The sequence below is a fragment of the Rhinolophus sinicus genome, chromosome 6 (assembly GCF_057876585.1).
Source record: "Rhinolophus sinicus isolate RSI-liver-muscle chromosome 6, RSI-T2T, whole genome shotgun sequence".
Taxonomy (NCBI): domain Eukaryota; kingdom Metazoa; phylum Chordata; class Mammalia; order Chiroptera; family Rhinolophidae; genus Rhinolophus; species Rhinolophus sinicus.
This window is the reverse complement of record NC_142506.1, coordinates 17,237,978-17,261,876: the sequence shown is the minus strand read 5'-3', so window position 1 is coordinate 17,261,876 and position 23,899 is coordinate 17,237,978. Positions and strand designations below refer to the sequence as shown.

General features: G+C 36.5%; 1 protein-coding gene across 4 annotated transcripts in view; it reads right to left on the bottom strand.

Moving 5' to 3' along the window:
- Positions 1–23,899, bottom strand: part of RAD21 (RAD21 cohesin complex component) — a 56,190-nt gene that overhangs the window by 6,478 nt on the left and 25,813 nt on the right. Inside the window, exons 1-11 of one of the 4 annotated variants that reach the window (XM_019714117.3) lie at positions 21,457–21,670; positions 14,050–14,224; positions 9,504–9,633; positions 8,388–8,487; positions 6,494–6,600; positions 5,597–5,803; positions 4,978–5,103; positions 4,507–4,629; positions 2,476–2,699; positions 1,004–1,163; positions 421–569 (exon numbers count right to left, since the gene is read on the bottom strand). In XM_019714117.3, the coding sequence (XP_019569676.1) occupies positions 421–569; positions 1,004–1,163; positions 2,476–2,699; positions 4,507–4,629; positions 4,978–5,103; positions 5,597–5,803; positions 6,494–6,600; positions 8,388–8,487; positions 9,504–9,633; positions 14,050–14,193 (1,470 nt within the window). In that variant the 5' untranslated portion in view covers positions 14,194–14,224; positions 21,457–21,670. Of the gene's footprint in view, positions 1–420; positions 570–1,003; positions 1,164–2,475; positions 2,700–4,506; positions 4,630–4,977; positions 5,104–5,596; positions 5,804–6,493; positions 6,601–8,387; positions 8,488–9,503; positions 9,634–14,049; positions 14,225–21,045; positions 21,671–23,899 lie in introns of those variants that run through there. The other 3 variants (XM_019714249.3, XM_019714203.3, XM_074317083.2) reach the window with 3 other exon arrangements.

Here is a 23,899-nt window from a genome sequence, read left to right as displayed (position 1 = left end):
ACCTTGAGGGCATTATGCTAAGTGAAACAAGTCAGAGAAAGAAGTCCTATATGACATTGCTTAGATGTGGAATCTAAAAACGCCCAACTCATAAAAGCAAAGAGAATGGTGGTTACTGGGGGAAATGGGAGATGCTGGTTAGAGTGGAACTTCTAGTTATACGAAGTTCACTTTAGGTCACTGTGAAGCAAGACTATCCAAAAAGAGTCAGAAAGACTGAAAATTCCTAAGCACCTTTTCTCACTTAAGGCACATTGTGCTCATATCCTCGGCTACTGTTCTTCCTCTCTGGACCCATTCCTTTGCATTTTCTGCCTAAACCAAGATACTTCAAAAGGGCTCCTTAAATAACACTTACTACTTCTAGGGTTTTAAAATGAATACCCCTAAACATCATGAGGGAGAGGTGTGCTTACTTACAGGGATCACAGGCTCTGGGTCAATTTGTCCTGCTTTTCGCTTAACTCCCTGAGGTGGTGGTGGTGGCATAGCTGACTCATCCAAATTTGTTCTGCTGGTCTCCATTACTGACTCCTGGAGGCGGCTTGGCTCTTCCAAAATGGGCTCATCTGCAATGTGGTCATATGAAGAGGAGACTAAGATCATACAGCCTTAAACAATTATTTTAGAACCATTTATTTTTAATACTAATATACCAAGACATAGGTACTTTCTCTAATGAAGATGGCTGAAAAAAATTTTACCTCCACAAATATTACTCAATTTATAACAATACACTTAAAGGTGGGAAAGGGCCTTAGAAGGACAAGTCCCACGTCCTGTCCAATGCAGGACAATCCTTTAGCAGACTATTACCCAGCCAGTCCTGAACACAGAAAGCTTCCTCTCTAACAAAGCAGTCACACAATAAGGCATGTATTTCCCCATCCAAAAATCTGGGTCTACGCCTTTGTTCCTGATTTCTTTAACTTTGTCATATGGGGAAATTTTAGGCCAAATGTTTACGTCAACTTCATCAGGGAACTATTCCAACACCACAGACCGATAACATCGCGCTGCTGATGCTGCTGTTGCTGGTCCTCTCTGGGAACCTCTGGATTTTCAAATTCTTTGAGGAATTCATCCAAATTATCAGCCTCTCCTCCTTTCCTCCTTTTCCTCAGATCTTCTGGAACTAGAGGTGTAAGACAGCGTGTGAAGAGCTATAAAAAGAAAAAAGAAAAATAAAGAAAAAAAAACGCAATCATAAAATAAACCACATTAACTGAACACCCACCACTGACATTTCTATTTTCCGTAAATTTTAATATAGTTGTAATCAGGGTATATATAATTTTACATGATTTCTACTTAATGTCATGACATTCCCACTTCATTTCATCTTAAAATGATTTTAAATATAGGATTTCAGATAATTGCAACAATTTTGGAAAAGTTGAAAAGAAATGAAAAATTTTTAATCCGTTGTCTTGTAACTCAGGTAACACTTAAGTTTTAAATTTATTTGCCTGCAGTTTATTTTCATACTGCTACACTTAAAACTTAGTCTAACTGGATCATTTCAAACAGCTTTACAGTCCTTTTTCCACTTATTATATGGTACTCTTATCAAATATTTTTAATGATTGCATAATATTCCACTGAGTGAATATGTTTTGTGTGTATATATATTATATATATACTACACACAACATGTATCTCACACTTGAACCATTTTTCAGTATTTTAAGTTTCTTTTTAAAAAATTAACTGTAAATAACAATGTAATGAACATCTTTGCAGAAATGGCTTTTCCATATTTTTTGAATTATGTAAAATTTCCTTTTCCTTAGGAAAAACTCGTCTTTTTTTTTTTTTTTTTTTAAAAAAAAAACAACCTTAGAACTTAGTCAAAAAATATAAATCTTCCAAATATTATTTGACCATACTTTCTATAAATAGCAGTTAACCATAGCCTTGCTGCTTTGATACACTTTAGGATATAGTAAAATATAAAGTAAAATCAATTGGTTCTATGCACATTTCAACTTTAGGAATAATAATAGCCTAAAGAGCACTGTATCACTCATGAGATGCCTCAGAATCTTGCTTTGGAATACTCTGGAACCTTAAGTGAGCAGAAAAGGGCCTATTCTCATACAGCCAGAATTCTTTGTGGGGAAAAATAGAACCACCACGTTTTTGCCAGAAAGCAACCCCTGAAGACTGCAGACCTGAAGCACAGTCCACACTAAGGCAACAGCGCAGTTTATCACAGGAGGCTGAGGAGAGAGAACTGTTATTAAAAATGTCAGTAGCTTTTTAGTATATGGCAAGTTCACTCTGCATCTTTTAGAAATGCAGGTGCCACTCACTTATCATGATCTTTCAGATCAAGTTATGGTCAGTATACTGGGATTTAAAAAAGAAGAAAAGAAGGTACCATATAGTTGAAAATCAGTTGATCACAGGTTTTAAAAATATTTTTTAAAATGGTCAAACTGTATATGGAAACAATTCTGCAAACTATCTTACCTTCAGTAGTCTGTTATTCCACAAAGGCTGGGCAGGTAAAGAGAAGAGTTTTTCCACTCCCCCTGTCTCTTTCCACATCATCAATTTCTTGGTGGGTGGTGCCAGATCCAAAGTAGTAACAATGTCAGAATAATCACTAAGTTGGGCTCTAATTGTCTTACTATCCAACTCTTTGACACTGTCAACAATTAGCTTCCTCTTCCGCTTGGCTTTTGTTTCCTTGACTAGAATGATTCAAAAAAAAGAAAGAAAGAAAAAAAGGCATTTTCCTGAGAGGGCAGCATGAAACAAACAACCAGACTTGGTCTTGTTGTATTCCCTGCTTTTCTATACACCTACCAGAAAAGTGAAGCCTCATGAGGGCAAAATGTATTTTAAATGAGGTTCCCTAAGCACCATGTAGACTAGAGGCTGGCATTCAATAGGTGCTCAGTAAAACTTTGCAGAATAAGTAATTATGTATTTAGTACAAAATGAGTAAAATAATTCAAGAGCCAGTACAATATTTGCCCATGTACCTGTAAATTGTAAACATGGAACATATCACACTTGGGCTCAAGTCCTGGATTCTATCACTTATTAGCTGAATGACCATTAAGAAAAGTTAGTTTCATCTTGCTTACCTCTTCATTTTCTCATCTGAAATATAGCCAACCACTTACAGGAGTTACAAAATACTTAGTATACTGGTACAGATTGAGTCCTCCATAAATGGTTACAGTTACTATGAGTTTTATTGGAAGTTATAATTCACATATGGCAGTTGTACAAGCAGCTTGATGAAGTGAAACAAGCCCAAATCTAGTCAGAAAGATCTGCAACTCCATCATAGACGCTTTTTGTATATTCATTTCTAATCCTTACTAAAACTTAGCAAAATAGGTAACATTATCTCAATTTCTGAAGATACAGAAAAGCTCATGGGATTAGATAAATTCCTTAAGATTTCATTCTGTCAGATATGTTATATCCCATAGGTTTTTATAAATAAAATATTCACCAAGTGGTTCAAAATTCAAGATTCAAAAAGATGCCAGAGTGATAGCCTTTGTTTAACCCGTCCTCCAGCTACTGAAGTGTTTCCTACCCTGAGTAAAAGTTCAAGTTCTTCAAACAGCCAGGCAAGCCTGACTATCCTATTTTGAACACTGCAGTATATCCCCCGTACCTCTGCTTAGAGTTCTTTGTAATATTTGTCACTAATACAGTATGTGTTTACTTAACTACTCATGTTCCCCCTAATCAGTATTTAAGTTCCATGAGGATAAAGACTCGTTCATTGTTACATTTTTAGTTCCTAAACAGTCAGGTACATAGCAAGCACTCTTTATAAACTACAAGCCCAAGTCACAAACAATTTTTGGTGATCAGATTCTACATAGGAAACTGAAAAGGTTAATCCTGTTCTACTTAAAATAACTGTTATCTCTAAGTATACTGTAACCGACTGCAAGTATTCTTTCACACTGTACCCATAAACCTAGAAATTTTAAAATTTCACAACCATATTATGTAGCTCAAATTGCCTTTTACTCACAAGTAGTACCACCAATTAAATGTTTTGCTATGTTTCTTAATAAGAACTAAAAGCAATAGACTACTGCTTTTAGAACCTTTGATATTTCCAGCTTAAAAAAAAAAAGTGTTTTTAGGTTTTTCTAGATTGTAGCACAACTATACAGAATCTAGAACTTTGGAAGATAATTGATTGGTCAGTCTTATACTTTACTGTAAAACGCCTTACAATGTTTTCTAAATGTTATACATAACATGACCTGCTAGCATTTTGGGAATCCCAAAAGACTAAGATACATTATTAGCAGAAAACTTCTATCCATTCATGTTTCATAGCAACCTGTACAAATATTCTGTAAGATATTCAACTTATATTTGAATTAAACAAAGATTCTGATAGAGACTGTGACAAAGGAAAAAGAAGCTTAGTTATCTAAAATGTAAGCAGATTAGTGGGAAAGAGCCAGAATTAGGACCTTATGTTCTAAGTTGTGTTAAGTCATAAAGTATGCTCACCAGTGATATCAATAGGTTCCAAAGCAAAGGCTTCTTCCTCATTCGGAACAAGTGTTGTTTGATCAGTCATAGTTGGCATTGGTTCAACAGGATCCACTGAATCAGGACTGTCAGGCCCACCCACTATAAGAAACAGAAATCTGGTCACAAAAGGCTTGGGTATTTAATGTATATCCTACAAGTAGAAAAAAAAAAAAAATCCCTCTGAGAAAAGAAACCTACTGGTACCAAGAAAAAAATTTTCTAGTTATGAGGACATGTGGCCCGAGTTGAACCCTATTGGCCAAAAAAGGAGGAGGGGCATAAAGTTAAAAACCAAAGAGAATAAGAACTAGTAATCAATCATAAGCACTATCTTTAAACAGATTTATAGTTCATCAAAAGTTGTAACTTTTAGTCTGTGGTCTTCTACGTCATATCTTTCTGGATATCATATAGTCATGCCCAGATCACCGAGTATATAATGCTTACTTGATACGTTATCATCCTCATCCATATCGTCATGTGCAGGCTGTTCTGGCAACATAACCCCGGTCTCAGACAGGGCAGGGGGATCGTCAAAGATACCGCCATCATTATTACTAATAAGTTTGTCATCTAAAATAGGGAACGTAATTTAGTTATAATTTATAAAAGAAATGCTAAAAGGACACTAGCCAATCACCAGAGAAACAAAATTAGGTTGAAATGAATTAAATTTAAAAATTTCAATTTGTATTCAATTTGCACGTGTTTTTCTTCAAAGTAGTGTACAAAATTATAAAACAGTATATAAAAACATTTCTCATTCCTAATTTATATTTTCTAGCTAGTACCTACGTGATATATTTACTTAATGTAGATATCAAACACAAGCAGAGCAGTTTTAAGAACTAGTAAAATTTAGAACTGTAAGACAAGCACCTTTGAACAAAATCATGGCTTGTTACATTTTGAGGCTATAGTTTTACAGAAAAATTTTACTGACCCATAGGGTCACAATTCATACATATATACCTAAAGAGTTACTCAATACCCAGAATTAGCAACTGCTCTACTCTAAGAACTAAATAATGAAATTGTTAGAATTAACCAACTTGTTGTGACCTACCTAATATACCACCATCATTTCCTTCTCCAAAATTGTCATCCTTATATTGGTCTTCATATTCTAAATGGTTAATTTTCTCATTCAGATTGCTGGTGCTCTGTTCAGGCTCTAATAGGAGGTTAGAAGCACTAGTGCTTACTAACATGTCATCATCTTCGAAAGCGCTGCCTTCTCTCATTATCTCACGATCATCCATTCCAAAGTCACCTGAACAAATTTTAGTCAGTCATTAATTGAAAAAAGAAACATCATTGTTACAAAAGAAAAAGGTTAATGATTTACTGTAATTATGTCACATGGGCTTACTGAAGTCTTGTTTATCCTTAAATGACAAAAGATCTAGTTTAAACTTTAAATCTTTAGCATCTATATTTCATAAACTGATTCTAGGGCATGACTAGTGAATTCAACTGTAAGATCCAAATTTAGGTTATCCTAAATATGTTAAGTACATCTAAATATGTGTATCTGTTAGGTTGCATTAACAGTCACAGATTTAAACTTTCTTGTTTTCATCAATAAAAGGATTTGGCTTGGTACCAGTTTTGAGTACTATTCCAAAAGAATCGTATGTACACAATCCAACTATTCCAAAATAATTAGTTTAAAAGCGCACATCACTTTAATGTTGGGACTTTCTCCACTCATCAATGTATAGGTTCTAACACTGTGTATGGGGAGCAAGAGTAGGCAAAAGATGAAGTTTGGTGCATAAATGGAAATGATGCTATGCGCTGGTAGGAAGGCAAATTCTTTTCCTGATGAAAATGCGTAAGATGAAATGCTAAGTCTTTCTTTCTGTGAATGTGACAAATGCCTGGTTTTCTTTTTCAAATTGCTAGCAGGGCCGAACATAATTATAACATTGTAGCTAGTGGCTAGTGACTTCTCTATTACCAAAATCATTTTCCTGTAGGATACTGATGTTCCCAACTTCTTCTCTCATGGTTATCTCTTCCACTCTACTCTGGTTCAGGCTGAACTGCTGGGCCACATCAATGTCACTGTAAAAGAATTTCAAATAAATTTTAGTTTAGTTTCATTATATTTATAAGGAAAAAAAGCAATTTCCTCTATAAGAAAAAATCATATACACAACCTATTTAGATTTAGAAGCCTTAATATTTAATTCTAAATAAATATAATCCAAAAATATGAATAATGAGTTAGAAGTTAATTGTGATTTTCACTTAAATTTTAAAGCCATCAATGACCAGTAAGCTAAATATCATATGTTGAAATCACTATGTAAGGCAATATGATATATAAAGGAAAAACTTAGAAATGCATGAAACAAACAGGCATAGCTTTTTATCAGGGCCCTGCAACTTACAGGCTGTGTGACCTCTAAAGTTACCTGGCTTTTCTGAGACTATTTCTTCCTCTAACAAATAACCTTTCATACTGTTTAAAAATATTAAATGAATTAAAAAAAAACCAAACATGCAATGTTAAACACCAATGTGCAATATCATTGGCCAAATTCAGAATGTAAAATAGTTAAAAACAAATCACCAGGTTCGGTTAGCAAATAAATGGCAATGAAAAAACATAAGAGGGATGCAGAGCGGGTACAGATTCTTAAGAGAGACTTGTGAGACATACTAAGCAAGTTCAGTCTGCAGATTTTGTAAGGACCCTAACTCGAACAAACTGGAAAGGAAAAAGAAAAAAAAGTCTCTATATGTCAACTGGGACATGTGAACACTGATTGGATATTATATCAAAATATTACCATAATTTTCCTAAAGGTATGACGTTATTATGAATATGTTTTAGAAATTCCTTACCTATAAATTAGAGATACATACTGAGGTATTTACAAATAATATACGTTATTTGCTTTAAAATAATCCAGTAGGGGTTGAAAGGTAAGTTGGGGAAATACCTATGAAATAAAACTGGCAATATATTGATAATTACAGAAGGTGGATGATCAGTACATGGAGTTTATACTAATCCCTGTACTTTTAACTATGTTAAAAATTCTCCATGATAAAAAAAAAAGCGTACGAAGAGTAAAGAAGCAGTAAAGCAGCTAGACAGTGCCTAGCACTAATTAATACACACACAGGTCAAATCAATTAATACATATACAAGTCAAAATAAATCAAATTTAATTAGGAGTCATAGATCATTTTAAAAAGCAGAGAAATTTGTCCAAAAATAAAGGGTCTTGGTATAGAGGGATTCTTGGTTGTCAGTTGTGCTCATCAACTACTTGGAAAGTTAAAGTCACATTCCCTGTCATGGGAATGACAGCTGCACTTTGAGAAAGGATATACCACAGTACTCTGCTATAATGGCCAGCTCTACAACTTTCTCCACTTAAATGTGTGTTGTGACAATGACCTTTTCATTTCTTCACAGAAAGTTATCTCATATTTAAAAAAAAAAAAAAAAAATTGTGGCTGAGTGTATCTTGGTCCCAAAAAATAACCAGGTCCCCTGAAGAAAAATCATGAAGTCAATAGTTGAAGTTTGCTAATATTGTCATATAAAGCACACACCTAGACAACTGTTCAGTTTACATAAGCTTTGGCCTAAGAGCATCAGAATTCTTGTATTTTAGCTGTGTGAAAGTTGACATCTTCTACACTATTTTCTTACAGAAAAAGCACTTCTAGGTTATGCATTTCATATTTATATACTATCCTAAATAAAAGTGTATGTATTTCAGCTAAACGTTAATTCAATGTCAAAACATTCCACGGAAAACTGTACATCTGGAAACCAGTATGATTTTTTTGTAGACCAAGTTACCAATTGAAAACAGAAAAAAGAGACATACTCTAAGTCAGGCAGTGGCTGATCAAAGTCATGAAATTCTTCAGGTAAAGTAATAGCATTGTAAGCAGCTTCTCGATTTTCCTCAGGCAGGTCAACAACACCTGGAAAAGAAACGGGAAGCTTCAAGGCCTGGCTACATCACAGATTATCTAGGGATCAAAGGAAGGTCAAGTCAGTCTAACTCCCTAAGGTTATATTCTAAACGGTTGATAATACATGCAGAGTACCTTGAAGTACAAGTATTTTTGTTTTTCTGTAATCATAAGCTATACTATTTGCTTTACAAAAAAAGGTCGAAGCACTAATTATGCATTAAGCTAATTAGTCTTTGAAAGGACATATCAACAAATATAATACATTTTTTAAATAAGCATGACATTTTTGAAGAGGAAAAGGAATGATTACAAACAAGTACCTCAAATGTTAACAGGAGTTGGTAATTTTAGGAAAAGTGAAACTAAAAGATTTTAATTTTCTTTATACTTTCCCCAATTTTTCAAGCTGTCTGTAATATGCATTGCTTTAAAAGACAAACATAAAAAAGCATGTTATTTAAATAAAATACACTTAGTAGCCATGTGTTAGAAATCATTCAAGTATCACAGCCTCTGCCTAAATTTTAAGTAAAATCTTAGATCTCAAAAAGTTCACTGTTCATACAATACAGTACAATTGTGTAATAGACTATAACCCCAATAGAAACTAATACATAAGGCATCTCTCCTATACATTTAAATTAATTAGAATAAAATTTCATCAATGCTTTAAAAAATTACAGAATGATATATGAATTTAGCTAAATACCTAGTAGTTACCTATACAGATAGAAGTTTGGTTGCTAGAGTCGAGTTTTAGAATCAATTACTAGCTAAAGTAAAATAACAAAAAACTACAGAGAACATTTAATAAATTCTCAACAACTTAAGTTAAAAATAATTACATAGGTATAACAGAAGTAAATGTTTCTCCGTTGAACCACTGCCTGTTCCAGCCATGCCCTATTTTGAAGGGTCCCTTATATTGAAATTAAAACAAAACATGCTGATCTAGAATATCTTTTAGCAATGTTTCACACTGAACACGAGAAACTGAAAAAAAAAAAAAAAAAAGTCAGTACCTGGCCGAAAAGCCATCTTTATCTTAATGAATGCTTCATTACAGTCTGCAAGGAGATATTTAGCTTTTCTGTGATAGATTCGAACTACTCCCAGTAAGAGATGTCCTGATGTTCGGAGTGCCATCTTTACCTGTGAATAAAACATTAATATTAGTCTAATGTATAAAGTTAATTTTCTGGTTTAGAGGCAATCATACTTCAAAGCTTCTATTTTGTGCAATTTATAGGCAGTTTTTATTTTATCTCTTCAGATTTTTTATATCATTTATTTGAAGATACCTCATAATCACCTATAGTCCTCACTGCCTTTACCTCTAAATTCCCTGATATCCCCGAAGGATAGACTAGCAGTAATTCATACATTAACACAGATGTGAAGGTAGCTGTGATGCAGGTACTAAGGTGTCCCATGGATGGTTGTCATTAGCACATTAAGAAGTATGTGGCACGTTGGGTTGCTAATCCAGAGCAGAGCCATTGCTCCTTGCTGCCCAACTGAAATGATTTTGTTTGGGAACAGAATGTCCCCAGCCTCAAAGGATGACTGATCGTCTCAGTCGTCTCTGCTAATGTTTGTCCTGGAGTGGGCATGTAACCTAGTTCAGCCAAGAGAAGTGTAAAAGTATGTCAGAATTTCTAAGAAAGATTTGCCCATTAAAAGACTGTCCCTCTCTTCCTTCTCCTTTTCCTGTGTTGTGACATAGGTGGGGCTTGCAGTCATCCTGTAACAACGAGGCCCTAAGTATGAGGACAAAAAGCCAACAAACTAAGAACAGTGAGTCCTTGAATGACATCACTGAACCGCTAAATCCTAAATTTTGCTATTTCTAAACTTCTAATTAAGTAAGACTGTTCACTTCCTCATTGTTTAAGACGCTTTTCACTGAGTTTTTATTACTTGACTGGAAAGCATACTGGTAAAGGATAACGGTACCCATCTTTTTCACAATAAATACACTCCTCCATCCTGTTTTTGTTGAGGGAGAACTTGATCAATACTTATGTGGGATGAGACACAGTAGTTGGGAAAAGAATGAGAGAATTAAAAAGATTCAAACTTCCCCTGGCTATAGTAAGGACAATTTTTGAAAGAATACGACAACATGAACTCAAACTCTCCAAGACCGTTTTCCAAATCATACCATAAAATGAGTCAATTCTAAGGTAGCAAAGAACATTACTAAACATTTGCTTAAATTATGAATAAATTATATTACTTATAAAACAAAACGTTATTTTTTAAGTTATATGTGTAATCTCTATAGCATCTAGGAATTCTATTTATAATGACTCGGGCTCTATATTTATGACTTCGTGTGACTTGCAGCATAAATTATGAAGTTTACTGCTATAAATTTTTAGGTGTCTAAAAGTATAATTTGTGATAAAATCAAAGACTTATCAGATGATAAATCTCTGATATGAAAAATAATCCCGTTAAAACATTGCTCCTAATGGAAAACGAGAATCTACTTTCATGATGTGGTCTTAAGAAATTTAAAATTAATATTGACTGCACCTTCAACTAAGAAAGAAAGAGGGAGAGGAGAAAAAAAAAAACTTTGCTTGCCATTATCTTATTCAGAATTCACCACCTTTCAAAGTGATGTTTAGGCAAAGGCTTTCTTTCTGGATTAGTTTGGTTCAGAGTTTAGCAGCTGGCTCATGTTAAGAGTGTAGGTATAATAAAAGAACACCGGCTATGTATCCAGGGAAAGCTCTGTAGAGGTTGCCAGTGGTTGTGCCACCCAGAGAGAAGGGAAAGGATGCAAGAAAGGTATGCAGTTGCAACTCAGTCATATGTCTGACACTTGCTCTCAACAATTAAGCCAACATTTCCCCATAACAGGAACTGCACACCAAGAGCAAACGTTGGAACTTTTCAGGTCAATTTACTCTGTGGACATATCTATCACAATACAACAAAATCAATCATATAAAAATCCACTTGGAAATGGTTCTTAAAGTAAGTTATTCTCTCTCTCATATATAGTCTACAATCTTTTACATTATTCTCGAACCTTATGTGTGCCTTCTTTTGCAGCTGTTGGTGCATACCTTCATATTTCAGATCATCTCGTACTCTTTTGTAGTGTCCCTAATAGACTACAAAGTACTCTGCACATACTATGAAAAAATGTGTGGTCCTTTTAAGCCAATTCATGTTCAGTATTTGCTTATAGATGTTAAAGATTAGCCACTTCAATTTCAAGAAAGGAGCTAAATTTTTCCTTTTCTGTTCACTTATCTTGGTAAGCATACCTAAAAAAAAGTAAAAAGACATGTTCCCATACAATTCGACCAGCAGTGTAAACTGGTACAATCTCCCCAAAGAGCAACTTGTTAATATCAGAAATCTAAAAAAATAAGTTTATTATCTCCTGGCCCATCAATTATATTCCTAAACATCAATATTAAGGAAAGACTTATGGATGTGAACAAAAGATTTAAAAGGCAACGTTTACTAAATGGTTATTTTTTAAAAAGAGGGAAATAAAAGAAAAACTATAATCCTACCACCTAGAGAAATCTTTAATAATATTTTGGTATGCCGTCTATCTAGACTTTTATGTGTATATACTCATGTTTTTCTTTCCATGTGTGTATATAAAAATTGCATCACATTGTTTGGTAGTGAGGCTGCATTTACGAAAGTCTCTGTTCGTAACATAATTTTTAATGTCTGCATTGTAGCATCAGAGGAATAAAAATTCAAAAAATTAGGAAAAAATATAGATTATCAAAATCAATCAATCAATCACACACAAACTAATCAATTACAGGTCCATAATTCTTTATCTGGAATCCTAGGGGCCAAATGTGCTTGGAATTCAGAGCTCTCTGAACACTATAAAGGTAACAGAGTGCATATGCCATGTATTAAACATTCCTAGGAGAGTCTGGAGCAGCCGCCCACAATCCTACACACTAGTATTTCTGTAGTAAATTGAGTATTCAAATGCTCTCACGTCAATTTTGGTCAAATCTGTTTCTGCTTTTGGTACTTAAGTTCTGTGAATAAGAGACTATGATACTGTACAATGCAACCATTAAAAATGATGGCAGAGCTATGAACAGAGCTTTTTCTGAATGCAGTCTTGTTACAAAACATATTAATGCAGTATTTGTGTACATGCATAAAAAGGAAGAAAAGTTATGTGTAAAATACATGCAAATAAAAGTCTACTAAATACTAAAGGTTTCTCTAGGTGGTAGGACTATGGGTCACTTGTATTCCTCTGTGAAGTTTTCGTTTTAATAGTTTTGAAATTAATATTGTCTTAGAAATAACACAATAGAAATATCTTTAAAATCAGTAAATTTCACTAGCTACAATTCTAAAACCAGCCAAAATTCCACAGACAGAAACTTTGTGATTTATCCTAATTCAAAATACGAACAATCACTTCTCCACATAACTTTTCTGAACAAGTCTTTGCAACATCCCTGCTTTATTCCTCTGAGAACACCTCGCTCTTTCAGCAATAAAGAACACTCTTATTTAACACATTATGCCAGCATGGTCCAAACTGCCAATTGTAAGCATAGCTCCCAATCCCGGTCCAGACTGTGGTGATGTGGAATGTTTTCACAAGAGGACGTTAGTGCATGTATGTACAAATACAAGGTCAAGAAACGACCTTTAGAACACAGATGTTACACACCACACACACACACACACACACACACACACACACACACACACGATGCAAATTATATTTAAGGATTTCCTTTGAGATTAGTCCTTCATACATTTTTGAATATGTCTGTTCTAGTGAAATGCTAATGTTAGATGTAATTGTGTCTGTGTGTTTTAAAGGTCCTTTCTAGGCAACACAAAACCCCCGTATTACTCCAAGTTATATTATTTGTGAAATCCAAGGGTGGAAACTACTGCTTCAGAACTGTTTTATAGAACTGTACCTTACAGTTTCAGAAGATGTTAATAAAAGTTCCTCTAGGAACAGAGTACTCAGTAAACAACACAGGTAAGGTAAAGGGTATACATGAAGCTTCCATTCTAGTGGGAGACAGACAGTAATGAAATATTTAGGGGAAGGGCAGAGCAAGTTAAAAAGTTCTAAAGTGGGGAAAATGCTTGGTATTTTCAAGAATCAGCAAGTAGGTCTGTGAAGCTTAGGGGGAGCAAGTGGTAAGGGTACTGTTCTGTCAGGTGGATAAGACAGATCTGCCCCCTGCAACCTTTTTGAATTAATGGGTCCTTGCTTTGAATATTTTGTAAATTCCTAAGTGAGAAACACCCACACACTTATTTTAGTACAAAAACATCTAGAAAGCCAAAAATAAAATATTTGGTCCCTACTGTATGCTTATCTAACATTAAACAGACAAATGAAAATATCTGTGTATTTATAGATTTTTTTAAAGGGAAAAGACTATCAAACTGGAATTCTGGCTTATCTATAGATTCTCTTTGCCTCCAATATCCATAGATGCCTACCTAAAAAGTTGTTTTGTAGAACTGTACCTTACGTATCAATAAAAAAAAAGACAAAATAGACAAAAATATGAACATCAAACATACCTTTGGTGAGATGATACTCTCCACACTGCTCTCTAAATTACACTCAAACACATGGGCTTTGGTTAGCTTCTTATCCCAGTGGGCCGCTAGCCAAATTTTGGCCAGCGGCCCTCTTTTGCTGAGGACAAAATGTGCGTAGAACATTGTTCTGGTTGACTATGAAACAGGAAGAAACCTGAAGAGGAAAAAAGTTAATATAAACACCATGAGAATTGAAGTATTTATCATAAGAAACCTGAAAATAAAATTTTCTATTACTGATATGAGAACTATTAAGGGCTTGCATTAAATATAGGATGTATTAAAACAACGACAACAACAACCTACTGCTTTAATTTGGGGAGGACAAGACTCCAAAATAGTAAGAGCTGAAGGGAAATGGGACAAAAGAGTCAAATTACTTTCATGCCTCACTGTCATCTTAAAATAAAAGTGCTACTTTTTTTACAAAGTAAAAATTGTCATCAGAAAACTCATATTTTTTTGAAGCCCCATAAAGTGTTAATTACATTCCTGATTACTGACTGTGGAAATAAAGTCTGCTTCTGGCCAAAAGCTAGAGAATATATTCTTCCTGGCAAGAAAAGCCTGGCCAAAAAGAAAAACACTCAGGCACAAATATTATTACTCTACCACACAATGGAGGTAGGAACTTCCATTTTTAGAACCCCATTAAAAATTGAGAATCTTGGCTTTATACAGTAATTACTACCGTAGGATGAGCATTTCCTATTCCACCAAGCAAACACAAATAGGTGTGCTGGCGCCATGAAGAGAAGTTTAGAAAAGCGGAGGCTTAAAAAGGTAAAATATTACATACACAGTTTTCTCAACTCAAGAACTTGAAAAGCACTTACCTACTTATAATTTAACAACTAAATTCAGGACCGTGATGCAGTATAACATTTATCTTATGACTGAAATAGCCTCAGTAGAAATACAAGTATGTTATTCATATTTTTTTTTTTCTAGCCATCTAATGTATTAATACATAAGAAAAAAAGGCAGCCTTAAAACTTCAGGTTGGAGTATATTACCGTGTTTCCCCCAAAAATAAGAACTGGTCTTATACTGTATTTCCCTGAATATAAGATGGGGTTTTATATTAATTTTTGCTCCAAAAGACGCATTAGGGCATGTTTTCAGGGGATGTCTTATTTTTCTCATGTACAACAATCTACATTTATTCAAATACAGTCATGTCATCTTCTGGAACATCGTCATAACGTACTAAATGTGTCTGTCTGTCTGTCTGACAATCTTCACTGAGACTTATTTTCGGGGTAGGTCTTATTTTCAGGGAAACACGGTAACTGTGTAAATTGCTATTTCCCTTATTTTATTTTCCCCTTTCATAGATTTTTGAAAGTCCATTTGCCAAGTGAATTTCTATTTTTCTCTAATACGTCCATGACTAGAATAAGATACATCATGCTTTTACAGAAATAAACTCAAGCACACCCATAACACATGAAAAGTACTTAAAAAGTTTGCCAAACCTTTTTATTTTGAAGTAATTATAGATTCACAGGGAATCCCAGAGAGGTCCCATGTACCCTTTAACTAGCTTTCCCCAATGGTGACCTCTTACATAGCCATAAAACTACCAAAACCAGGACACTGACGTTGGTACATGTGTGTAATAGTTCTTTGCTGTTCTATCACACGTGTAGGTTTGGGTAACCACCACCCAGGCGAATAAGATACAGAGCTATTTCATCCCCACGAAGAGCTCCCGCTCTCTAGCCCTTGCCATCCATCCCTTGCTCGGTACCACTCCTAAGCCCTGACAACTACCACTCTGTTCTTCACCTCTGATTTTTGTCATGTTGAAAATGTTGCATGAATGGAATCATACAGTAAGTGACTTTTATAGAATGGCATTTCGGACTCAACATAATGCCTCTGAGATCCATCCAAGTTGTTGCATGTATCAACAGCATGTTCCTTTTTATTGCTGAGTAGCATTCCATGGGATGGATATTTACTTAGCCATTCACCTATTGAAGGACTTTTGGTTGTTTCCAGTTTTGGGCTATTTCAAATAGAGCTGCTTTAAATATTTGTGTATATAGACTTTTTGACAACCTAAGTTTTCATTCTTTGGGACAAATGTCCTGAAATGTGATTGCTAGGTAGTATGTTAAGTGTATGTTTAGTTTTAAAACTTAATACAACTTCTATCAAAATCCTACTGAGATTTGACAAGTTTTTCTAAAATTTATATGGAAAGGTAAAGGAACTAGATAGTTAAAACTATTTTGAAAAAGAATATAGTGGGAAGATTTAGTTTAACCCAATTTCAATACTTAGAATAGATTCATAAAAATAAGTCCAACAGATTTTTCACAAAGATGCAAAAGCAATTCAAAGGAGGAAGACTAATCTTTTCAACAAATGGTACTTGAGTGAGTGGGTATCATCCATAGGGGGAAAAAAATCTTGACCCAAACCTCACACATTATATAAAAGGATAATTCAAAATAAATCACAGCCTTAAATGTAAAACTACAAAATTTTTAGGGGAAAAAAACATAGGGCAAACCTTTTGTACACAACGCTTGGTAAGAATTTTTAGACAGCACAACAAAAACATGTCCCATAAGAGGAAAACCCCCGATAAACTGGCCTTCATCAAATTAAAAACTTTTGCTCTATAAAGGACGCCATCAAGGATGCAAAAACAAGACACAGAATGGCAAAAAAAATTTGCAAACCACATATCTGACTGGGATCTGATCTAGAATATATAAAAGACTCTCAAAACTTAACAGTGAAAAAAATCCAGTTAGAAAATGGGCAAAGAAATGAGAAATTTCACAGAAGGGAATATACTGATGGCAAATAATAACAAGAAAAGATGCTCAACATCATTGGTCATTAGGAAAACGCAAATTAAAACCCAATGAGATACCACTGTACACCTATTACAAGAGTTAAAATAAAAATTAACGGTAACACCAAGTGCTGGTGAGGATACAGAGAAGCTGCATCTCTCACACACTGCTAGTGGGAATATCAACTTTCTTTTGAATTAGCTTAAAAAAAAGATTCAGAGTAAGTTAACTCTAATTTTCATGTTTTGACAATGAAGACTGCAAATTTTAAAACTAGAACTTTGCTTTTTTTGTACTTTCAATTAAAAACTGTGCCCATTCTTTCCAATGATGTACAGAAAATAAACGTTAGTTAAACGCACAGGCAAGAGATTAACTGCCTGTCAAAAATGTTCAGGAGGGCAGAGGGTGGTGGTGCAAGAGTAATTCAGTCAGGTTTGCCTCATCTCCATTTTCCATTATAGCAAAGGATCCTGAAATTCTGACATTCTCTGAACAGATGCTCCTAAGGGATCATTAATTGCTAGGAAAACTTTCCCAAAAGGAAAAATAAAACAGGCTTCATTAATTGCTTAATGTTGTGAACACTTTCTCTCAAATGTGGTTAAAAAGAGAACTAAGGAATACTAAACTAGGAAGAATTCAGATCAAACACTGAAGTAGAAGCATTAAATAATAAAACCTCAAGCATACGTGTTACGTTGTTTCCCTCTCAGCAGTATTTTATAGATCAAAATATTATGATTCCCATAATCAAAGAGAGCCTCCCATGTTGCAAACAGCACTTTGACTTCAAGCCTTAAAGTTTGTTAGCACAATAATTAAGTTGCTTCTATGGCATTACAAACAAAATCTACAGGATTTGGAGAAATCCAATAAGGCAGTATGTGCTTAGAAATATAGTCACTGTCATACACAAATCACAAGTTTCACTACCTAAGATACTTGTGTTCCAAATAAAAACTTCTATAATGCTACCTGTTGCGTGACAACTACTAAATATGTGCTTAACGAATAATGAAATAGACTACACCAAGTGATCTAATAATTGACATATGTAAACAATTCTGGAGATTTTAGACATTAAAACACTTCCCAACAGGTGTGGTAGCTTATGCCAGCACTTCAGTTGCTGCCCAGAGCACCATGCCTAAAATATCCCAGCTATGCCCAGGCAGATTCCTAAATAGATGCTTTTCTGGCATGGGGGGGGGGGGGGTAACTAAAGCAGAGTGGTGTTAAAATTATTCTGGGAAACAATTAGCAAGAGGAAATCACCCTAATAACTAAAGGAAGCCCAAGGCACAGTGCTGGATCAACTACTGGCTTATACCTAAATAAGGAGAAAGTGTAATCCTTGTTGCCTTTTAAACCACTGTTTCTCTTACTAATATCAAACTTGACCCAATCTTAAAACAAAAAAGTTGATTAATCTCTGCAGGTTCTGAAGACTGAAAATTCTGCTAATCCTTTACAAAAGGACTGAGCAGAAAGCCTGCCTTTGGTCCCACAGTTTAGCAATTTCATGATTTCTCAATTTTTTTCTAAAGCAGTAAACAACTTTTTTTAACTAGTCCTAAAAAATAAAATTTAAGTCTGATGTGAAATGGCAAAAAGATTGATATTTTAGAACATACTCAGAAAGGCAAAAAAAGCGGGGGGTGGGGGCATTTTCTTCAAGATCTTTGCAAAAAAAAAACCAGTCAAACTACAGCTCATGTTTCTACAATGATGTTAGTCATTAAAGTATTTCACTCATTTGTTAGGAAGCAAGGCAGGACACAGACTGTATAAACTGGTATGACCTCTTTGAAGAGCAATTTGTCAACATCTTATGAAAATTTCAAACACGCATACTTTCTAACCAAAACCTCACTGCCAGTAATGTTAAAAATATATATACTTGGAGATGCATATTAATAACACATTTAAAAAAAAATTCTTACTAAGCTCCAAGTATGTTATGTGTCCATTCTCTTCATGACAGTCCTACAAGGTAAATTTATACCTGCCCATTTTACAGACCAGGAAACAAAGAGGAGACAATAAGTAATGTGCCAAATGGTCACTAGTATTTAATGCAAATGGTACATGAACTTCAGAACCCACGACTCTAACTACAACACTATGCTGCCTTCCCAGCATGACTTTTAATAGCAAAATATTAGCAATACGGTAACCTACGTGGGCGGCAATAATGGACTTTTAACTAATGCAGCTATACAACAGAATTCTATGCAGCCTTAAACACAATATATGTATTAAAAGAAGCGCCTCTCTATATATAAACTACATGCAGTTGCATAAGCATAAATCTGTAGAGTACAAATGAAATTAATGACACTGGTTACCTTTGGAAAGTAGGTCTGGAAAGTGAGGCTTATCTTTTTGTATTTTTTTTTCAACTTTGGGGCATACATATACATCACCTATTTAAAGTACAAATTAATATATTGGGAGTCAAGACCCAATTTTGCTTTGCCATTAACTACCAAGTTAATTAATCTTTGTAGTTCACTTTCCCTAACTACATAAACCAGGAAGGTTGAAAATTCGGTGATCCACTACCTTTGGAAAATGTCAATACTTCAGATAAGAATGGAATTATCTTTTTGGAGGGCTGGAGGAGTGTCTCAGGGACAGAAGGTATTTCCAAACCTGCACACTAGAGCTTCCCTTCCCTTCTGGTACTAACATTCTTTGAACAAGAATTTTTTACAATGGGAGAGTCGCAGGTTCAAATTCAGCTCCCTCCTTAGTTGTTCTGTAAAAATTATGTAACATCTGAGTCTCAGCTTTCTCTATAAAATGGGAATATTTACCAAACAGAATTATGAGAATTAAATAGAACAGCATATCTAACACAGTGCCACTGTAGATGCAAATAGTAAGTTCGAAAAAAAAAAATCACACAACATATGCCATCAGCATGATCATGCCCAACAATTTTGACATTAAAAAAACACAAAAGCTTTATTTCTCAAGAATTAGAAATTCCCCTTCTGTACCAATCTATAAAGAAAAAAATTTCTCAGAAATTTTGTGCTCCAATGAATAGGAATTTATCAGGAAAGAAATTCTCAATGTTAAGAATACTTTAAACATATACCTCTAGGTGGAAAACAACTCTAGACTAATATGTTGCCTTTATAAACACACACAAAAAGTAAATGACGATCATGCGTTACCAAGTTTATTTTTGACTTGTGTATAAAAAGCACTATGTCCATTAGTTACTAAGTGACTTGCTGTCACCTCAACTATCTACACACTGTTAATTCCTGGATATGTCATATGTCTCATCAATGTCTTCTCAAAAACAATTATTTAGTTACCTCCAACATTAAACAAAGAAATTGAATGACTCTACAACTTAGGAAAGCTTCTCCAGCCTGTCTCCAAATTTCTGCAGACTCACACAGCTCACTGGCATTTCCATTCATTTTAAAGATAGGAATTTTTTTTTGGAGTTTAGTGGTTATTCTAAACCGTGTTAACAGGAGCAAACGTTAACTTTCGCTTGCAAAGAGAAGTCGTTAAACACAATCCTTTACCAGAAACCCTTAAATACACAACCGCGTTTTTGAACACTGAAGACAGCCTAGCAAACCGTAAGGTGACCAAACTCTCTAACATTTGCTTTCAAATGTGAAGAATGCCGCTAAGTCTGGCAGCACAACGCGACAGTCACCCCACACTATCACAGCCATCATTCGCAAAACCTTTCTCAGCGGGGTTAAAAGACACACGAGTATTTCTCAGAAACACACCTCCCCAGTACGTCTCTACAACACTCAATACCCTTCACCATTAGAAAAGTCCGGGGGAAAACCAATTATGCTAATTTCCTAAGAATCAGAAGCAACTTCCCTTGGTCGCGTTTTCTATTGGTCTGTCCAACATTTAATATTCCCAACATGAAATTCTTCCTTTGGGGAAAAAAAAAAAACATGAGGAGCAGGAGCAGCAGTCCCCGGCGAGGGGCCCGCCGCCGCCTTCCGGCCCCACGGCGCCCGCAAAGCCAGGGTCGCAGGTCTCCGACCCACGCACTCAAATTCGGCGCTGGTGGCTGCCCCTCCGAGCTGGCACGACTGGCGCCGGGCCCGCCGCCGCCGCCTCCCGCCCCGACTCCCGCGTCTTCCCAGACAGCCATTTTTACCCGAGGAGGAGGCGGCCCAGTCCCCAGAGCGGGCTCGTTCAAACCTCCTCTTCTCCCTCGGCGGCCCAAGGCTCCCTCCGCCTCCTCGGGGAGAGGCGGCTTCCCGAGGGACCCGCGGAGGAACGGCTTTTCGGACCTTGCAATGGACCAGGACCATTTGTTACCGAACCGGCGATGATGATGCGGGCCCAGGCTGCACGGGTCCTGGTCGAGGGCAGGCCCCGGTCGAAGGGGCCTGGGCGGGTGGCGGGGCTCCGAGAGTGGCAGCGCGGCCCGCGTCCCCGGGCGCGGCGACCGCCGCCTCCTCCCGCTGCCCTGCCCAGCCGAGTCCGGCTCCCCGAATGCAAGACGGCGGGGAAGGGGTGGGGGGAGGGAGCCGGAGAATAAGAAGGGGTCCGCCGAGTATCTTACCTCGCTCTCCGCCGGGAGTTGGGCGGGTTGGGTGGCCTGGGGAGGGGAAAAGGGTCGGGGGAGGGGGCGGGGAAAGGGGGGGAGCCCTTGTGAGGTGTAGCTTCGGAGCAGCTCCCGCCGCCGCCACAGCCGCCGCCTCCTTTCCGATTCACTCAAACAAACAAGATGGCTGCCGTTACGCCGCGACTCTTCCTGCCGCCCAAATCCTCGGTTCAAATCGGCAGGATGTTTACGGTCAAAATGGTACCTGTGCGCCTGCGCAGTGAGCGTAAGCCCCAGACGGAGCGACGCAGGCGCACTGACCATTTCCTTTTCTTTGGAACCCGCCTCCTGGTTGCACAGCGCCGAACTGAGCAAGCGCAAGGGTGATTCTCTTGCTAGAGGATCTTCCAGCGTTGTCAACCTGGAAAGTAGCGCAGGCGCAGTGCTTGCCAATGAAGTGCTTGAAGTTCGGCTTTATTGCACTTGTTTTAAAGGAAAGAACTGTCGTTGTGCAGTTTTGTGTGTCCCTGACACAAAAAATGTACTTTAATGGTTCTTAGCGACGAAAGTAACATAAAACCCTTAAGCAAGTCCCATAAAATGTAGGGTCTCATTCATTCAATCGACCTATATTATACATGGCCCTCTCTGAACCACAGAACGTGATAGGTAGGATCTGGGATATAATGATGAATACAACAGAGATAGTACCTACCTTCATGAAGCTTGCAGTATAGCCAGGAAGGGATCTTAAATTTTCTAGAAATATTTGTGTCACGAAGCAGAAGCCGGGTATAGAGGGCGACCTGACAGTGGGGAAGCTGGGCAGTGGGAGAGAAGGTCTTCCCTGAGAAAGAAGGTTGAATTCCAGGAAGAGGGAACGGCATGTGCAAAAGCCCTGTGGCAGTAGAGAGCAAGATGGGGATAAAGGAAAAGAAAAGCCCGTGTGTCCGAACACTAAGGGAGGCTTCTGCATTTTAAAAAGACCATCCAAGTATACTAAAGAGGACTAAAGTAAATGCCCAGATGTAATTTGTGTTTATGTGTGTTCATTTGTTTTTTAGGAAATAAAACTAGTAAGAATTGGTGACTGATTCCTTATGGGGTTGTGGTAGAGGGGGTTGCAAAGCTGATTCCTCCTGGTTTGGGGCTTGTAGGATTACATGGACTAGACTGGGAAGACACACACTGAGGGCAGATGGAAGAGGTTTATAGGAGGGTTTTGTTTTCTCACCCATCTAACGTCAAACTTCAAATTCTCTCATTGGCTACCTTAACTGGTGTCTCCACCTCCAGACTTGTCATGCTTCAGTAATCAATGATCTGCAATGCAGTCAAATGAACCTTTGCAAAACACATATCTGATCACTCGCCTCCTCTTCTATAAAATCTTCTATAGCTTTTAGGCTATTACTCAAAATGCTTAAGATGACACAATGATCGCTCCTGCCTCCTGCTCCAGCTTCCTCTCTTCCTCACTGTGTGTTCCACTCTGCCTTTTCAATTGTCAAGTGCACCATGAGCACTCCTGCCTTGAGGTTTTTGCACTTGCTGTTCCCAGTGCTTAGCGAGAACGGTCTTGCACTTCCATACCTTCCCTTTCGTCTAATTCTTGACCTTCTACAAATTAGTTAAAAAGTCACTTCCTCAAGATAGTCTTCCCTGATCCTCTGTATTACTGAGGGTAAGACTATTACTGTAAAAAATGGTCCCCGTTCTGCCCCAAATTCCAGGGCTTTACAAAAAGGTCCTGCCACTTACCACTTATATGACCAGGGGTGTCTTAACTCTGTGTTTCATTTGCGTTTCTTATTTGAGGTTATTGTGAGGATTCATGAATTAATACATGTAGAAGCATTTGGAATGGTGCATGGCATATTGAAATAATTTAAGTTATTTTTATTACTATTTTCATTGTTATTATTATCACCATTATCCTCCTCTCTATTTTTTTTTCCTTTCTAGAGAATGGCATCCAGAATTAGATAAAATCTTCTTAGCCAGAGTAGAGGATAGTGAGAATGTCATTTTTTGACGTGGACACCTAATACTTTTTCAATCCAGCCCAATCGTGTGCTAGTTTTTAAACTGCCTGTTTTGGAATTTCTTAAAAAATGGAGGAATAATTTATTTCTCTGTCATAGTTTCTGAGTGTAGATGCATTTTAAAGTAAAGGAATATGCAGAAAAGCTGATACTATTTAAGCACATACATTCCTCATTATCACCAAGAATTACCCTTAAATCCTGGGCCCTTCCAGGGCTTTTAACAGTTCTGTCTTTGAAGGATGGTTATGAAGGATGGGTTTTGGGTTCAAATTCGTCTCTTTTTCCTCCCAGGTATTTTACCATATGTAATTTATTTAACGTCTCTGGTCTTTGATTTCTTTATCTATAAAAATGGGGATAATACTTTTCATGACTGTTGAAAGAATTAAATGAGATCATATATATATGATATA